The 16290-nt window shown below is 49.1% G+C and overlaps 1 protein-coding gene across 1 annotated transcript; it reads left to right on the forward strand.

Moving 5' to 3' along the window:
- The first annotated feature begins 489 nt into the window (after positions 1–489).
- Positions 490–5154, forward strand: LOC125544546 (putative protein TPRXL). The gene is made up of 5 exons (XM_048708276.1): positions 490–764; positions 1530–2117; positions 3248–3575; positions 3653–3730; positions 4847–5154. Exons 1-5 carry the CDS (start codon positions 670–672, stop codon positions 4895–4897), a joined length of 1140 nt encoding a protein of 379 aa, XP_048564233.1. The 5' UTR covers positions 490–669; the 3' UTR covers positions 4898–5154.
- The last annotated feature ends 11136 nt before the right edge of the window (positions 5155–16290 follow it).

A 16290-nucleotide genomic window follows, 5' to 3' on the forward strand; every position in this document is an offset into this window, starting at 1 on the left:
ACCACCACCGTACCGTCGATGTGGCGATCCCATCAAACTCATATCATCCGTCCGTTCAAAACCAGATCGGCGCTCTCTGGCTAATTCGCACACTCATCTGGGAGACCCACCGGCCAGCGAGATGCACTCCCCGTAGACGTGGCACAGCATAACGCAAATGTAAGTGACTGCCATGTGGGACCCAAATGACCAAGCTGTCCTAAATTTCTTTCTTTCTCAATTTAGTTTGCGGTGACGTCTGTTAGCGACGAGATCTCCCAGTGGCTTGAAGGGCAAGAGAGGAGGCCGCACGGATCTCCCCGGCCTTCGTACACAAGAAGCCCACGAATTCTCCGCAAATCACCACACTGCCACGACCCGACGCGGGGGCAGTTTCGGCACCCAAATGCGGTGGCAGAACGGTGGATAGGCAGCCCTACCCGAGGGCAAAAGGGGAACGCCGAGAAAGATAAAGCCTCTATTTGGACCCCCGGCTCTGCTCCCATCGCCATTGCTGCTCTCTCTTCTTCCTCCTCCCACCCTCCCTCCCCGGCTCCTCTTCTTCCCACAAATTTTCCTCGAAATTTCGTGGCCGCCTCCTGTTCGTTCCGTGTAGACGAACGGGGGAGTGATTGCTCGGCGGCAGGAGGAAGGAGCCTGCCTCGAGCGGTTGGCCGGAGGCCAATTTTGATGCGTGGCCTCCTCGAGGTCCACGCGATTGGCAGGGACGCCGCGTCGACGAGCTCATCGAGACTGAAGGCCGTTCCCGCATTGGACATGATGAGGTAGCCGGCAGATCTCCGTGTTCTCTCCCCTCTCCATCTTCTTCGTGCTCTTCTTCCTTCCTTACATCCGTGTCTGTTTCTGTTTGTGTTCAGATCGACGCGTGCGCTGTTTCCATCTTGCGTGCGTTTGATTTTTGGTTCCGGCTTCTGTTTTCCTTTGGTTGGTGATGGATTTCATCTCTTCGCCTGTCCTCGGCCGCAACCGGCCGGCCTTGTAAATTTCTCACCTTTCATGCGTTTACTTTGTTGTAATCTGGCCGCCGCCGCCGTCTGAGTTTCTGGATTTTCCCTTCTTCTTCTTGCGGTTTGGTTGATCTGTGCTTTGGTGTTTCGATTCTGAGTATGCCAATTTACGCGGTTGCGTTTGGCTCCTGATGAATGATTCGGCGTTCTTAATCTCTGTATGTATTTCGCAGTCTTCTGCTCGTGCTCTGAATACTTCCTGGTCGTCTTCTCCGTTCGTTTCCGATGCTCTTGTCCGGCTGTTTGGTCCGGGTGACAAGCATCCTGCCGTTTCTTCTTGGCTGCATCTAAGGCTCTCTTCGTGTGAAGATTGGAGTTCATGGTTCATGGCCGAAGTGTTTTCGTGTTCTTCGTGCTTACCATCCCGATTCTGCCGGCCGTTGAATTTTGCGGTCGTTTTGTGGTCGATCCGCCGTGTTCTTCTTTTCATTTCATCGGCAACTCCATGGCCGCCGATTTGTTACTTACATTTTGCAGCAGATCCCTTCTGTCCGGCCAAATCGCTAACCCGCGTCGCTGCAGGTACCAAAGGCTCAGCCCGGACTGCCTCCCGCTCGCCAACGGTGGCGGCAGCGGCGGCGTCGCACGCAAGCCGGCCTCGAGATCCTTCAGAGACGACGAAGGCCCGGCGGCCGCAACCGACGGTTCCCGACTGGCCTCGTACCTCGCCGCCTCCCAGGCGGACTCCAAGGCGCCGGTGCGGGCACGTGCGCCGCAGCCGCCGTCGTCGTCGGCCGCGCGGAGCCCAGCGCGGGACCACGGCCAGCACCACCCCTCAGACTCCTCCGACACGGCCTCCCCGAGCTCCACCGGCGCGGGCACAGGCGCGGTCGGCGGCGACGTGCTGCTGCAGTGGGGGCACAACAAGCGGTCCCGCTGCCGGCGCGACTCCTCCGCGGCGTCCTCGTCGGCGTCGCCGTCCTCGCAGCGTCGGCAGGCCCTGGGCAACGGCAAGATCCAGCGGCGCGCGTCGGCGCCGGCGCCGGCGGAGAAGCTGATGCCCCCTCCTCCGGCCACGATCACGCGGGGGTCCAACCTGAGGTCCTCGTCGTCCTTCCCGCCGCGCGCCGCCGGAGCAGACGCCAACCACCAGCCTCCCCACCACAGCAGGTACGGCCTCGCGTCCCCGTCCCGTCTCGTCTCGTATATCCTGGCCTGGGTGAGACCCCGCTCCTCTCCCCTATTTCTCGCCGGTTTTACCCGGCGACCGTGACCCTTTTTCCGTTGCCGCTTGTGCCCCCGAGGAAAGGAAAGCTACCGGGCCGCTCGGCCATCTTGTTCTTGTTGCTGGAGTCGTGGGATCGTGGGCGTTATTTATTCGCGTGGTGTTTTCGGCGTTCGGGTTTGGGCCTCTTTTGGTTTCTGGTGAGCTGTGCCGCCCGCCCGCCCGTCATTTAGCACCGCAACAAATGCTGGAGTTGGACGAAAGATTCCTTTCTTTTCCTCCAATTTGAAGCAAGTAGGTTTTCTGATTTTTCTACGTAGTAATATTTAATATTTTACATACGTGCTGCCTTGATGGCTCGATGATCTGGATCGCTCCATCTCTTCCTAATTTCGTGCCATTTATTTACGTTTTCAAAGGCGATTTTATTAATTATTGCGGAAAGTTTCGTGTCTGGATCTGGACGGGGCGGTAACTTTACCGTCCCTGTCGTCCCTTGACCAATCCGTGGACACAAGAGGTGACATCGGGGGCAGCAGCGCCCGTATTTGTCACACATTGCGTGATGCATGGGGGACCCAACTAGATTGCCATATCTGCTCAAATTCCTTCCACTCCAGGGCCAATTTCAGCTTCCGTGGATTGTTCGGCCGATCTAGCCGCCACCAGTAGTAGATTTCAGCTTCCGTGCTAGCACGACCATGATATGAATCGCAGCATCAAAGGGAAAGTAGTAGTACCGGTGTGCACATCTCAACTCCTCGATCTGCTTTTCTTTTCTGTATGTATGGATGGGCAGCAACAGTAGTTGTAGCACCTCTGCAAGGAGAAAAAAAAAAGTGAGTTCTAGTAGTAGCAGCTTTGCTAGGTTTTTGCATATATATTGTATGCATCTGGTTGTGGCAGGGGTCTCCCTCCGGTACTAGTACCACCGATCCACCACCCTACCCACCCTTCTTCTTCCCCTTTACCCCTCAGCAGCCCCTCCCAACCACCGCCGCGTCCATCATCACCAGCAGCACCACGCCACCCCGATCGATCCCATGATTGACGCCATGTTTTCTTGCGCGATCAGGTCCGTTGAGGAGCGATCGGGCGGCGTGCACAAGCGGTCGTCGCCCGACAAGGCGCCGCACCACAAGCCCCCCGCCGCGGAGCATCACATGGATTCCAAGAACGCCCACCACCACCACCACAACAACCACGACTCGCAGCTGGCGTCCGCCGCCAACGGCAACGGCACGGGCGCCGGCGAGAAGCTGGGCGGGGAGCGGCTGGAGCTTCCCCGGATCTACATCTCGCTGTCCCGCAAGGAGAAGGAGGACGACTTCCTGGTGATGAAGGGCACCAAGCTGCCCCAGAGGCCCAAGAAGCGGGCCAAGAACGTGGACAAGTCGCTCCAAGTATGCATCTACTATCTCATCACGCTCCTGTAAAAACTGAATCCGATCGGATCCATCTGACCCGTGTCTTGCTGCAGTTCGTGTTTCCAGGGATGTGGCTCTCGGATTTGACCAAGGGCCGGTATGAGGTGCGAGAGAAGAAATGTGTCAAGAAGGTATAACAAACAATCAATCAATCAATTCCTAGTTTTCCTTTTCCTTTTCTTTTTCTGCTGCTGCAAAGAAAAAAATATTGTTTTTGAGATGGAGAAAAGAAAAGCATAAAGAAAAATTACTACTACTAGTGCTGATTCTGATTCAGGTAGTAGGTTGATTGGTTCAGGGCATGTGATTGATGGGCTGCAATGCAAATTAATTAAAGCCTTAAAGCGGGGTTAATTAGTTGCCCTTTTCTTTTCTTTTCTTTTCTTTTGGGAGGATGGTCACGTGGGGCCCATGATGACCCGTGATGCTTCTTCGTGCCCTCATTCATGACGGTGCCGAGTTATTTCGCCCCGCTTTATTGCTGTGGACGTGAGGATGCAACCGTGCTAGCCGATCTCTCTTGCCCTAACCTCAACAATCTTGTACCAAAAAAAAGGTTAAGTAGATTCATCACCCTGCAAACTGCACTATCATGTGCGGTTTTCCCAAATTAAAGAGCCGAACCCGGCGAACAACTCAACTGCTACCACTACTACTAGTAGCCACACAAGAAAAATCCCGAGGTCTCTTTGGGAATGAGGTCCACCTGTCAGCCTCAACTCGCCGTTGGCACTTGTGCCCTCGCAAATGGGCCGGTCCAGTGGAAGGGGCCCATGTGGAGTCATGTATCTGTCGCTCGCTTGGACCACATGAGATGGCGCGCCCGGATAGAGCTTGGTATCATAACCAGGAATAAAGAGAATAAAAATGAAACAAGAAGGTTTGAAAAGCTTTCCCTCCTATCTGCTGGAATTAGCATCACTGCATGTTTAATCTCTACGTTCATAGTAGTACGAGGCACCAACCCCGAATCTTGTACTACTCTTTTTTTTAGGGATAAATCTTGTACTACTCGCTAGTAGTAATCCGGAGAAAGGAATCTTGTAACATGAACTCCAGTGTTTAGTCCCGGAAGACTGCATGGTTAGGTCGTGCTTGTGGTGTTAGATGCTCTATCGTATTATTTAAGCACGTAGAAGGAACAGTAGTGTAGTAGTAGTGTTACTCGTCTTTGATTCTAGTGTCTCCCATCGGGGTTTTCCTTTGAGCTCGGCACTAACATAAACCTATCTTGATCTGGAATGCAGAGGCGAAGAGGGCTGAAGGGGATGGAGAGCATGGACAGCGACTCGGAGTGAAGAGCGCAGAGGAAAGGAGACGAGACGGCAAGGAAGAAGATGGGGATGTCATGTGGTGTGGGTGTGCCAGCGAGCGAGGGGTGTTAGGAGAAAACAAAACCGGTAGAGAGAGCTTAGCCGAAAGGAATGGACGCGACATTTGTATATGGAGATTGAGGAGGCATAGCCGCAGGCAAGAGCTCGCTCGCGTGCGTGCTCGCTCGCCTTGCACACGAATGATGATGATGATGATGATGCCTGCCCAGGCTGTTTTTTTCCTTTTGCGGGGGCTTGGTTCGAAAATCTCGTTGTCAGCTCCAGTGTTTGCGTTTCCTTTATCGGTCTTATAATTACTGCGATGGAGTGGGCCTTTCATCAAACGACATGGGCCTAGTCCTGATGCACGGCACGCCAAATATGGAAGAAGCGATTCCACTGGGCATAGGATTGGAAAATCATAGGAATAGAAAAGTCATAAAAAATAAAATGACATGCATCTCAAATCTTATGCAAAGAAATAGAAAAAAAATAATCTTTGGTTCACACCATAGGATTTTTTTCATCTATGCTAATGTTTATTTTCTTATGAAATATGAAGGATAGGAAGAATTTCTTTATAGGAATAGGATTTCATTTCTACAAACCAAAAAGCTCTGAACAAAAAAATCCCACAAAATTCCTCCAAACCAAAAAAGACCTAAAGAGAAAAACAAGAGGCATCACCAAGACACTGGCTGGGCAACTGGTCCCCCGTTTTGTATTGCATTTCGTCTCCTTGTGTCTTGGCGAACGTCATTGCTGTACCGCCGTAGTGGTGTACGCAGGTGGGGGCACTGGTCATAATGCATACGCTACCCGTGGCAGCTGGCACTGGCCTGTGGGCGATTTTCGTTTTTTTTTTTTGCGCAAAGCAGGTTGGGGGTTTGCCGTGAAACGAGGAGCAACTGCTGCTCCCCTCAGCTCATCAACAGCTTTCTACCGGCTACCCCAACCCCGGGCGCTCTTCGACTGTGCATCGTCACTCCGCCTTCACTCGTGGCTGTGGGCATGCACGACGCTCAAATAAACAAGTGTCAAGACGCACTTGCACGCCAAATACTAGTATCATATATGCTGTAGGTAAGTGTCGCTCTGTCGGTGCATCTGAACTTGCTACTACTAACTGACAAGATACCGCAGCTGCAAGTCTGTACAGAAATGCAGGGTGACCGATCCGGAGCCATTTGGCTCATGGGAAACTCAGCATTATTTCTCGCTGGAGCTCGGTTCCTGTGTGGGAAAATTTCTCTCCGGTTCAACCAGGACCGGCAAAGTGTAAACGGGTCGCTTGTGCTAGTACGCCGCCGCACGTGTAGGCGGCGGCCGGGAATTGTTTTGGCCACGCTATTCAGAGAGGCCGGCGATGGCCTTTGGCCACGTGCCTAATATCCGCCCAAATCCTATATACTTAAAGAGATTCATCCTTATTATCTAATTTATCTTCGAGGTCCATGCACCACGTCATCCCTTTTTTTCATGCTAAGAAAATCGTATCATCCCTTTTCCTGCCACCTCCGGCACGCATGGGTTGTCGGAAGCCTTGCCAATTAACTGCCCATCCATTAATTTCTATCTCTAGTTCCTATTCATCTTCTCCACTGAATAATGTCATCCCTCTTTTCTCAACCAACTGTATGATTTCTCTATGCATTAGTTCATGTTCGTCTTCTGTAACCGAAAACCCATCTATCGATCGTATAAATAGATACCAATTGGTTCCTGCTGGAAGCGCCAAGCGCCGCCGCCGCCTGCCTCACGCCTCCCTGTCGTTGCTACATCATGATAACCCCATCCATCTCATGCCCTTTATTCAGCCCCTTCTCTGCTTCAATTTGCAAAAAATCTCTTAGTACCTTGAAACTAACCACATCCCTTCCTCACCTCATCAAACAGGCCGATGAATATATTTTGAGTGAAACGTAATATATTTTTAGTGATATATATATATATATATATATATATATATATATATATATATAGGGTCGCGCTATTTGTCATCCTGGCCAAACTGTACGCACCATACATGCACTGGAATTTATGTTGGGTACCTGAGGTAAAGTTACGGCATGGAGTGAGGACCACCTGAGGTAAAGTTATGGCGTGGAGTTGAGGACCTTTTGCCACGCGCAAATGTAACACCGCAGGAAGCACAAGTCTTGCCATGTAAATTTATGACACACTACCAGCATAGTTACGGTCGAGAGACTAACCTGTAAATTATAACCATGCAACTCGTACTCCCTCCGTTCGGAATTACTTGTCGCATAAATGAATGTATGTAGACGTATTTTAGTTCTATATACATCCATTTCCAAGACAAGTAATTCCGAATGGAGGGAGTACTATTTATCTGGACAAGCTCTGCCACAGTTGTGTAATATGCTGAGTTTAATTAGTTTGACCAAGGCATTTTTACGTGAATATTTCCTTTGCACAACATCTGTACTTTCTGACCGTCACATCAAATTCAGCCATGCTGAAAACCTGAGCATTTCCAGCCTGCAAATACTTTTGAATCAGCCAGTTGCCAAGCTGCCAGTTAGAGATTTTTGAGAGAAAATTATCACAAGTTGCGAGCTAGATATTTTTGAGAGAATTATCACAAAAGCACGTACATTTCTAGCCTGAACGCCACCTGAAAGACGCAGTGTGCAAAACAAAAATATGAAGCTATCTTACATGCTATGAACAATATGTTTCCTATTTATAGTTTACATCAGCCCCTTCCACCTTCCAGAGACCAGTGGTACATCAGAGATTCTTGCTCTCAATCCAACATAACCAACCAGAAAATGATGTTTGAGCTGTAGTACATTTGCCATTTAAAGGGCTCTCTTAAAGAATATTGAGCATCATACTGTTTTCCATGCAGATCCTCCTCATGAAACGCTAGCCGTCCAACTTTGTCTGTGCCGTAGTGTTGCATCCTAAATTTTCCAATCAAGCTGATCACGGGAGCAACAACAGTATCTGCCAGATGCAAAGAAAATCAAAGATGAAGTGACTTTACATCATTGATTTTTTAATGCAGAACACAGGGTATAAGGGTGATGCATGGTGCACATGCAATCATAATTAATATATAAAACAAATGTAAATTACAGTGACATCCTTTCATTGTTGTGGTGATACCATGCTTCTACCGTTCTAGGTATTAACCTACTTGAAGAATTTACAGTATCCAAGAATATGAATAAGACATATTCCGACGAAAAAGGGTTTCCCCCCGCTTTGTATCAGTTGTATCGGTTGGTTGCTTTGTAATAAGACATATTGAAAACAGAAAATTTCGAACTTAGATTCCATCTAACGAAGAAAGAACCGTGGAAACAAAAACTAGTTTATTGGGAACGTTGGATTTACTCAGGAAACTATGGTGCTGAACATTACTTCACAAGAGACTATGCAGAATACTGATATTTGAATGGATAGCTCTGGAAAATAGAAAGATATGTGAAAGAGAAAAATACACATGAGCTCCTGGGTGCTCCACACCCCTATACGAAAAATAATCGTAAAAAATACCCCAAAAAAAAATGAAGTTTGGGGATATCAAAACTGGGTTCCCAATCTACTCATGTGTGAAATTTCGTGAAAAATTTCCCAAAAACATATGCGTGGCGCGGGAAATACTGTCCGAACAAAATTCTACCCAGACAGTTTTTTTTATACATAGAAATTTTTTGTCTTTTTTGCCACGAATACATTTCCTGGTATTTTTTTTACGAAATTTCACACAGGAGTAGCTCGGGAACCCACGTTTGATATCCCCAAATACCAGATTTTTTTTTCAAATTTCTCGGTATTTTCTGGAATGAATTGTTCGTATAGGGGTGCGGAGCACCCGAGTGCTCCAAATCCTCGTCCATGTGAAAGAAGACTAAAATCAATGTTGTTTGGTCTATATAAGTATATGAAGGAAAAAATGGTGATATGGATATTCCGTAAAATCAATGGCTGAGCAATAAACAAAAATTATATTCACTTCAATAAAATGTACCTAAACATACGCTAAATCTATAAGCTCTAGTAGAAAGTAGGAAGTTGATAATTAATATTCTTGTTTTAGTAACACATAGTTGATGTCTGTGTACTATTTTGGTAGCAACAAATATTTCGCGTGATAAAATAAGAAAAATCATTCTACGATGAATCAGAATTCATGCTTTGGTTTCATGCAGAAAGTAAGCCATTGCTTTCCATTATTTTACATGGAAAGCTGCATAGCTAGTCCATAGGTTTTGCTAAGAAAAATATCATAGAGGTTAGTCGGCATCAATAAGAAAATATAGCTAAGGCACATTATAATCCATTCTGATTCTGCAGCTACAGAGCCGAGATACTTCTCATCTCTTCAAGTTAATATAAGTCCCAAAATCAGTACATTAACCCAATTATCTTATAGCCAACTGTTCTCTTCAAGCTAATGAATATGCTCCAATGCCTGTCATCTCAGTACTAGCTATAATGTTTGTACATTTTCTTTTGGCTAAAATGTTGTCTGCAAGCTAATATAAATCCCAAAATCAGTACATACCCATTTACCGTGTAGTCAACATTTTATTGCTTAATTCTATCAGTACGACTGAGAGGACCAGAAACCACAAAGATCTAATAATGAATACAGTAATTATCTCTTGTTGCTTAATCTAACAATTAACATTTGATGGATCACAATAGCTAGAAAGAAATACACCATATGGCCTGACGAGTCATTACTCGTTAGATGCAATAAGATTGACACCTCTGTTTATGGAAGATGGAAGAAGATTACTAACCTGCAAGCAGCTGTAGGTCAGAGCTGGAGGAGAGCACAAAGTGGTCGCGGCCGAACCAGTGCCGCCGCGAATATCACCTAAACTGTCGCTGTGACCAGCCGACCAACCAGGAGGGAAGATTCTACTACCCGCACGTCTACTACGAACCAGACTGGGAACTGAAACAACTGAAAATTATTGAAGCAAGCAAAGATGGCTACATATACCCACATAACCAACGTGAGTAGATGAATGATTAGTGTTAGAGCTCCCGCACGCTGGTTGTGGTGGCCTCTAGCTTGCTGGTCAAGTCCTTAGCCACTAGGGCCCCTTCAACTCCACCACCGGGAGAACCCACATCCACCGGCTGGTAGTCAAATCAGGACCTCGAGGGGCGCCGGAGCAAGCAGATCAGGAGCACCCAGGTGCACGGATATCAATTTGGGAAGAACATGACAAAGGGAAATGTAAGTGGAAGCTAATTGGAATTTGGAAACGGAAATTACTAAAATAGGGGCTGCTCACCTCCTCCCATGCACTGAAAGCCCAACCAAACTTCAATCCAAAGAGAGGCAATGCTGTCATGTAGTAGCCCATGCACGGACGCCTCATGCGCTGCCGTGATCACCTGCCACAGCTCCGGCGGGATCACCATCCACATCTCCGTGCACAGCGGGGCCCCAGACCTATGCAGACACCAGACACCACGCCGCCCCAATTGTCCAGCGACCACCCAACACCGAGACCATGCCGGTCGAGCAGCACGCCGCCCCGCCAGCATGCCAAACAATGGCTTCACTCCAAGCCAAATCGCCGCCGAGTACCACGCCACCGTTCGCCCGAAACCGTATGCAGTAGATTAGGAAAAGACGGGGAGGTGGGGAAAAGACGAGGAGTTTTTTTTAAGCAAAAAAGGACGAGGAGGAGGGCAGGCATCGAGTCCAGTCAAGTCATCAAACGTAAAAAAAAAACTCCACCCCGTTGTAATCTTACGGCGAGGGGACGTACGGCGGGCTTTTGCCTCGATCAAACGAACGGTAGCTTGGTTGGCTCGGTCGATCGACCAGGGTGAAGAATTACTTATTCTTCACCCTGAGTTATTAATAGACTTTATATATATATATATACATATATACACACACACACACTAAAACTAGAGTGTTTTTCTTTTATGAACATTTTTTTTGAAACGAAGACAAAAAATTTGCCTTATCGATTAATTAAGAAGAAGAGAATTGCCCAGTTAATTAACGGAATACCGGGCGAAAACCAATACATATAGACCACATGTGGACTACTCGTTAAGGAAGAAACTCCATGACACCATGATTAACCCGACAAACATACATAACATGTAACAACCACGAACCCTTGCAGATCGACATTGCAATGAAACCATCGAACGCAACCAAATCCACATAGACGAGTCAACCAAAGATGGATGACGAAGAGATTGAACATCCTCCATTAAGCAGCCGCGGACGCCATCGTAATGGCGTCACTTTTTTTGCTATACTCCTGATAGCCTTCTTCACCTTCATTTTGCTCGTAGAAACCTCCTTCGCCAGGAGGCAAGCAATCGTCTTGGCAGACCCACGACAAGCTGCATCCAAGCTGGCGAGTAAGCGGCCAAGCTTTTTCGCAAAGACCACCTCGTCAATACGTGCTAACATAGCGTCACGGTCAAAGATGGAAGACCGGACGGGCTTCAACGCCTCAGAAACAGGTGCCAAATCACCTATCTCATCAACCTCAGCACCAATAAACACCATTGGGCCAACAACCTCAGGTGAGAGAGCAGCAGCAGCAGCAGCCAAACCTCCATGGTCCACAAAGGCGAGCGCCTGACTCGGCTTCAACAAAGACGATGAGGTCGCAGTCGGCATCACCAAGTCCCCTCTAAGAGACCCCATCTCCTCAGGAAGCACTATCGAAATAGACGAAGTGGGCAACCCACAAAGCTTCTGAAGCTCAGGCATAATCTGCAGTACCGGGGCCACGAGCTCGACAACGACTACACTCCTAGAAGCAATCGACATGACATGCAGCGGCAACCGAGAGGCTATAGCACGAGGGGAGAGATCTCCATACATGCCAGCTTCCCCATCGGCAGAGCCAACCTGGATCTCGGGCAACAAGGACACATCAGGCACAGTCCCATTCTAAGCTCAGGCGGCGAAGACACATCCGGCACCACCTCTAGTTTTGCAAGAGGGGCCTCCGCTCTCCCCACACTGCCGACTTGCGCAAGGCGGTCGCGAAGCTTAGTGCGAAGCATCTCGGTCTCCTCCACCAACCCGACTTCCGACTTGCTCAATCGAGATAGGCCGGAACTGCACATCTATCATGGAGACATCATCGATGGATGCAGGGCGATGGAGCATGACATTGGAGCAGTGAAGTTTGGTGGACAAAAGCAAGCGATATGTCCAGATTGAAGGCAGCCTGTGCATTGGATTGGATCCCTGCAGGAGTGTGCGGGATGAACTCAATCCATTGCAATCGCACAGGCACGCGGATCTTTTTCCTCCCCTTGGAAAAAAGTACTGTGTATCGATTAGCGCCTGGCTCGCTTCTCTTTTTATTTTATTTTTGACTGGAGCGCTCGGCTCGTGCTGGCTGGAATTGGAAGACCGCTTCGGATTGGCCCCTCTGTTTCTGGTGAGCATTTGGGCAAAGAATGGGCCGGCCAGAGACGAGGGAGGAGGGAGGCTCGCACGCAATCAAAGGACAGGATGGGGGCATTGCCTCCGTCCGCAGTCACTCACCCCGTCAGTGACGTCAGACGTCGCCGCCATCTGCCGGGGTTCGATGGCACCGCTGCTGCTGCTACTACTTTCTAGTACTCGCCCGATCTGACGCTCCGACTGATGTCCCGCCGCTGAAGTCAGTGCGATGGTTTTGCCATCGGCCGCAAGCATCATGCGAGAGGCCCGAGCGTGTCGATGAACCCCGTAGCGAGCGATTGGTTCTGTACTCGTAGTACATACGTACTTCTGGACTCGTTGTCGTTGTGGAGGTTTGCGCCTGTGGATCGACCCGGCCGGCCGGCGATGGCGTGCCCAAGCAAGCACGTACGGGCGTCAGAGCACGCCACAAGGAGGGGATAATTTGGTGGCTTGTGATCCGCCGTCGCGCTCTTCCTTTCGAAATTCACAAATCACAGGCCACTTGAGCAAACAATTGTGGGTGTCGTCCACTTGCCGTCACACTCTTTCGCTGGTTTCTATTTATTTTTTATTTTCGCTTTCTTTCTTTGTGCGGCTGTAACGGTTGTTGGGAATGATACGGACAGGAAGACGCGCCTTGCCTTGGCTTGGCTTGGCCGCTTGGGCATTATTAAAGCGAGAGGAGGGTGGTGACCAGCTACAAGTTGCTGCCGCTTCTCCCAGATCTAAAGTCCTGGGCGGTGTTGCTGCTCCCAGATCGTCGCCACGCCCCTGCGCTTCTTGCCCCCGCCACCGCTCTCTTCGGGTCGCTGCCGAGGAAGGCCCCGTGGTTGAACCACCCAGAGCGCCGCCGCCGCCGCCGTGGGCTGCCTCCACGGGCTTTGCCCGGCGACAGGATCCGGTACCGGCAGCGGCGTGGAGAGAAAGATCCAACGGGGAGGACCAGAAAAACTGAATCCAGATCTCGACGCGCGGCAGTTTTCCCTTTTTCTTTTTTAGTGGGTAGCACATACAGTAATGTTTTGGTGCTTGTCTTGGTGTTTCCATTGGCGTCAGCTGCCAACAGCCAACAGTCGTGGTTGTGATGATATCTCGATCTAGCCATGCCAGGACGGTCTCTTGCTGAAGCTGGTCAGATCAACAAGGCCGGAAAATCCAGAGAATTTTCTCAAGGTCCCACAGAAATCAAGCCCTGCCTCTTACTACCAGGTGCGAGGGGATCCTGGTTTCCTTCCTATCAACTTCATGTGGCATGATTTTGTCAAACACCAGTAAACAGCAGGGCCGGTGGTTTCTCCGCAAATTCTGCGGGGTTGTTGCCCGCTTCCTTATTCTAAATCATTGGACAAAGAGGAACGCAAGGCCAGCCCTAACTACTCGACCAGAAGACTACGAGAAATATCACAACTCGAATAGGATCACCAATTCACCAAAAGTCCAAAAGTGTGTGTGTGTGCTCACACGCCACTGCAAACAGTCAAACACACCATGAACAAAAGCACAATCAGGTCGAACAGACAACGATCTCTCTACCATCTTCTTCCAAGCTCGGCGTCAGCGATGTTCAGCCGTCTCCACTCTGCTGTGCCAGGAGGCCCCCAACCTTCTCCTATGAAAGAACTCAACGCCAGCCAGGATTGGCAGCCTCGCTCCACTGCACCGTTGGCTTCGCAAACTCGTTGAGTAGTTTGAAAGTACCTATTGGTACTGGTAGCATTATAGGGCTACACTCCATTGAAGCAAGGATCACTTCGAGAGCGGCGTGGCATGCTCGAGCTCGCCTGCTCCCGGTACAGGTACCAATCGGACAGCGACAAGTTCAACAGTGTATTGAATGAGATCGTACAGAGAGAAACGGATATGCCCTGTTCAACAGTGTCATATGGCGACGGCTCCGTGTAATATAAGGCTGGGTGGACGGTCCATCGTGCATGTATTCCGTTGGTACAGGTCTCGTATGACGGGACATAACAATTGTCCTCAGCCGCGGTCCGGCGCGCAAACGGCGTGTTCCTAAGGAAAATCCTATTCTTACGTGAAGCTTCTACGAAATCTGTATGCACTAGTGCATTTCGAGCAGTAACTACTTCCCTGATTCTAGCTAACCGCCACCGGATGAACTAGTACGTAATTTCTTTTTGTAGACCCTGTACGTAGAAATAGTATTGGTCTGTTCTTTTTCCTTTGAGGATCGGCATTTTGTCTGTTGCTAACGGTTAAAGAGTAGAGAGTTCCTAAGAACAAATTAACCATGCCTAAGAAAAGGAAGGTAGAGCCAATTGCTAATTAATCTGTATTACCGGTCATTTTAACAAAGAAAAAATCAGTGCTAAAAATGCTTTCAAAGTAGCATTTTAGAGCATCGTTTTTGTTTTTTCGTCACGCCTTCCTCAAATGTGATCTCAGGATGAAAATTTGCAAGCACTTTGAAAATTTGTCAAAATTCATCAGAATTTTTTGAATATTTCTTAATTTTTCCCTGATATTACTGTTCTTGCAGGGTCATTTGAGCTCGAGCTCAAATACTCCATGTCCTATAATTACACAATTAATTATGTTTTTGCATGGCATGTGTTAATAGAGTTTTTGCATCGATAGAGTTTCTATTCGATGGGGGGGGGGGGGGGGGGGGGGGGGTAGGTAGGGTGTCACAACGCATACCACAAACAAACTACATACACCAGGATGTCCTAGAGAGCGGTGATGTGGCGGACGGCCTGTGCCGTTTGATATCGATGCCGTCACAGCACACCATGCCTTCATGTCGTGCAATCATAGTTAATTAAGCAAAAAATATATTTGATTGATTCTCTTCTGAATCACACAGGTCCGTGTTGGGCATGAACCTCTTGAACGTCCACCCTGTGTCCGCGAATACGAAATCGAATTCAAAATATGTGCAAGTATTCTTAAAAAATGTTCAACTATTCAAAAAAAACGTTCGTGAATACAAAATATATTCAAGCATTCAAAAATAATGTTCGCGGATTCAAAATATGTTAAAGGATTCTTGAAAAATTCAAGTATTCAAAACAAATATTCATGAATTTGACTAGTGTTCACAAATTCAGAAATGTTCGCGAATTAAAAACTTGTTTGTAGCAAATTCAAAAAAATGTTCATAGATTCGGAAGATAGCGCAAAGCCTAGCCTCCCCGGCTTCCCTTTCCTTCTTCGCCGCCGCCAAAGGTTGGCACCAGGCAAGCCCAGGACACAACCAATGAAGGTGGCGACTGGGAGCTTGCTGTCGCGCTCGGTGGTGGGCGCCTGGATCGGATCCGCTTGATCGGCCCGGCCGTTAGGAGGAGCTCCGCGCCTCCACTTGGGTCAACGTGTGTGTGGCGATCCGGGGTGAGCTCCTGGATCGGATCTGGCCGTTCCGTCCGATCCTTCCGGCTGTTCGAGACACTGCAGGTGCCCCACGATCGGTTTCGCACGGAGGTGCTTGATATGGATCAGGACGCCTACTAGCCTTCATCCCCTGCTCGGTTTGCCTCTCCTTGCAGATCTGGGTCACAAGACTTGCCGATCCTCGATGTGGTTTGAGCAGGAGGTGGGTATTCAAATTGGGAGAAATCCCTACCCGGCCTTTCGGCCACAGCGGTGGCGACGCCCAAGGGCGCCATTTTCTTCTCCATGGAGATGCGCGTCAGATCTGCATCTACTTCCAGTATGCCATCTGTCTGCCGGACGAAAGCCCTAACTGCGGTGGGCGGCGACGACACCTTCAACATCGTTCCCTTCTTGAAGGCACCATCTTGGGAGCTATGTGGATGGTGGACACCGTTGGGTTAGTGTTGGCGGCGATCTGGATCAGGGGGTGGTGTGGCGTTGTATCTATCACGCCGACGACGGCGGGCTTGGCGGCATATGGTGCAGCAGAGTCTCGGCGGCGGATGCGTCTTGATGGACGAGCGCAGGGCGGTGGTGTTGTCTGGAGCCGTGGTGG

Source organism: Triticum urartu, chromosome 3 (assembly GCF_003073215.2).
Source record: "Triticum urartu cultivar G1812 chromosome 3, Tu2.1, whole genome shotgun sequence".
NCBI lineage: Eukaryota > Viridiplantae > Streptophyta > Magnoliopsida > Poales > Poaceae > Triticum > Triticum urartu.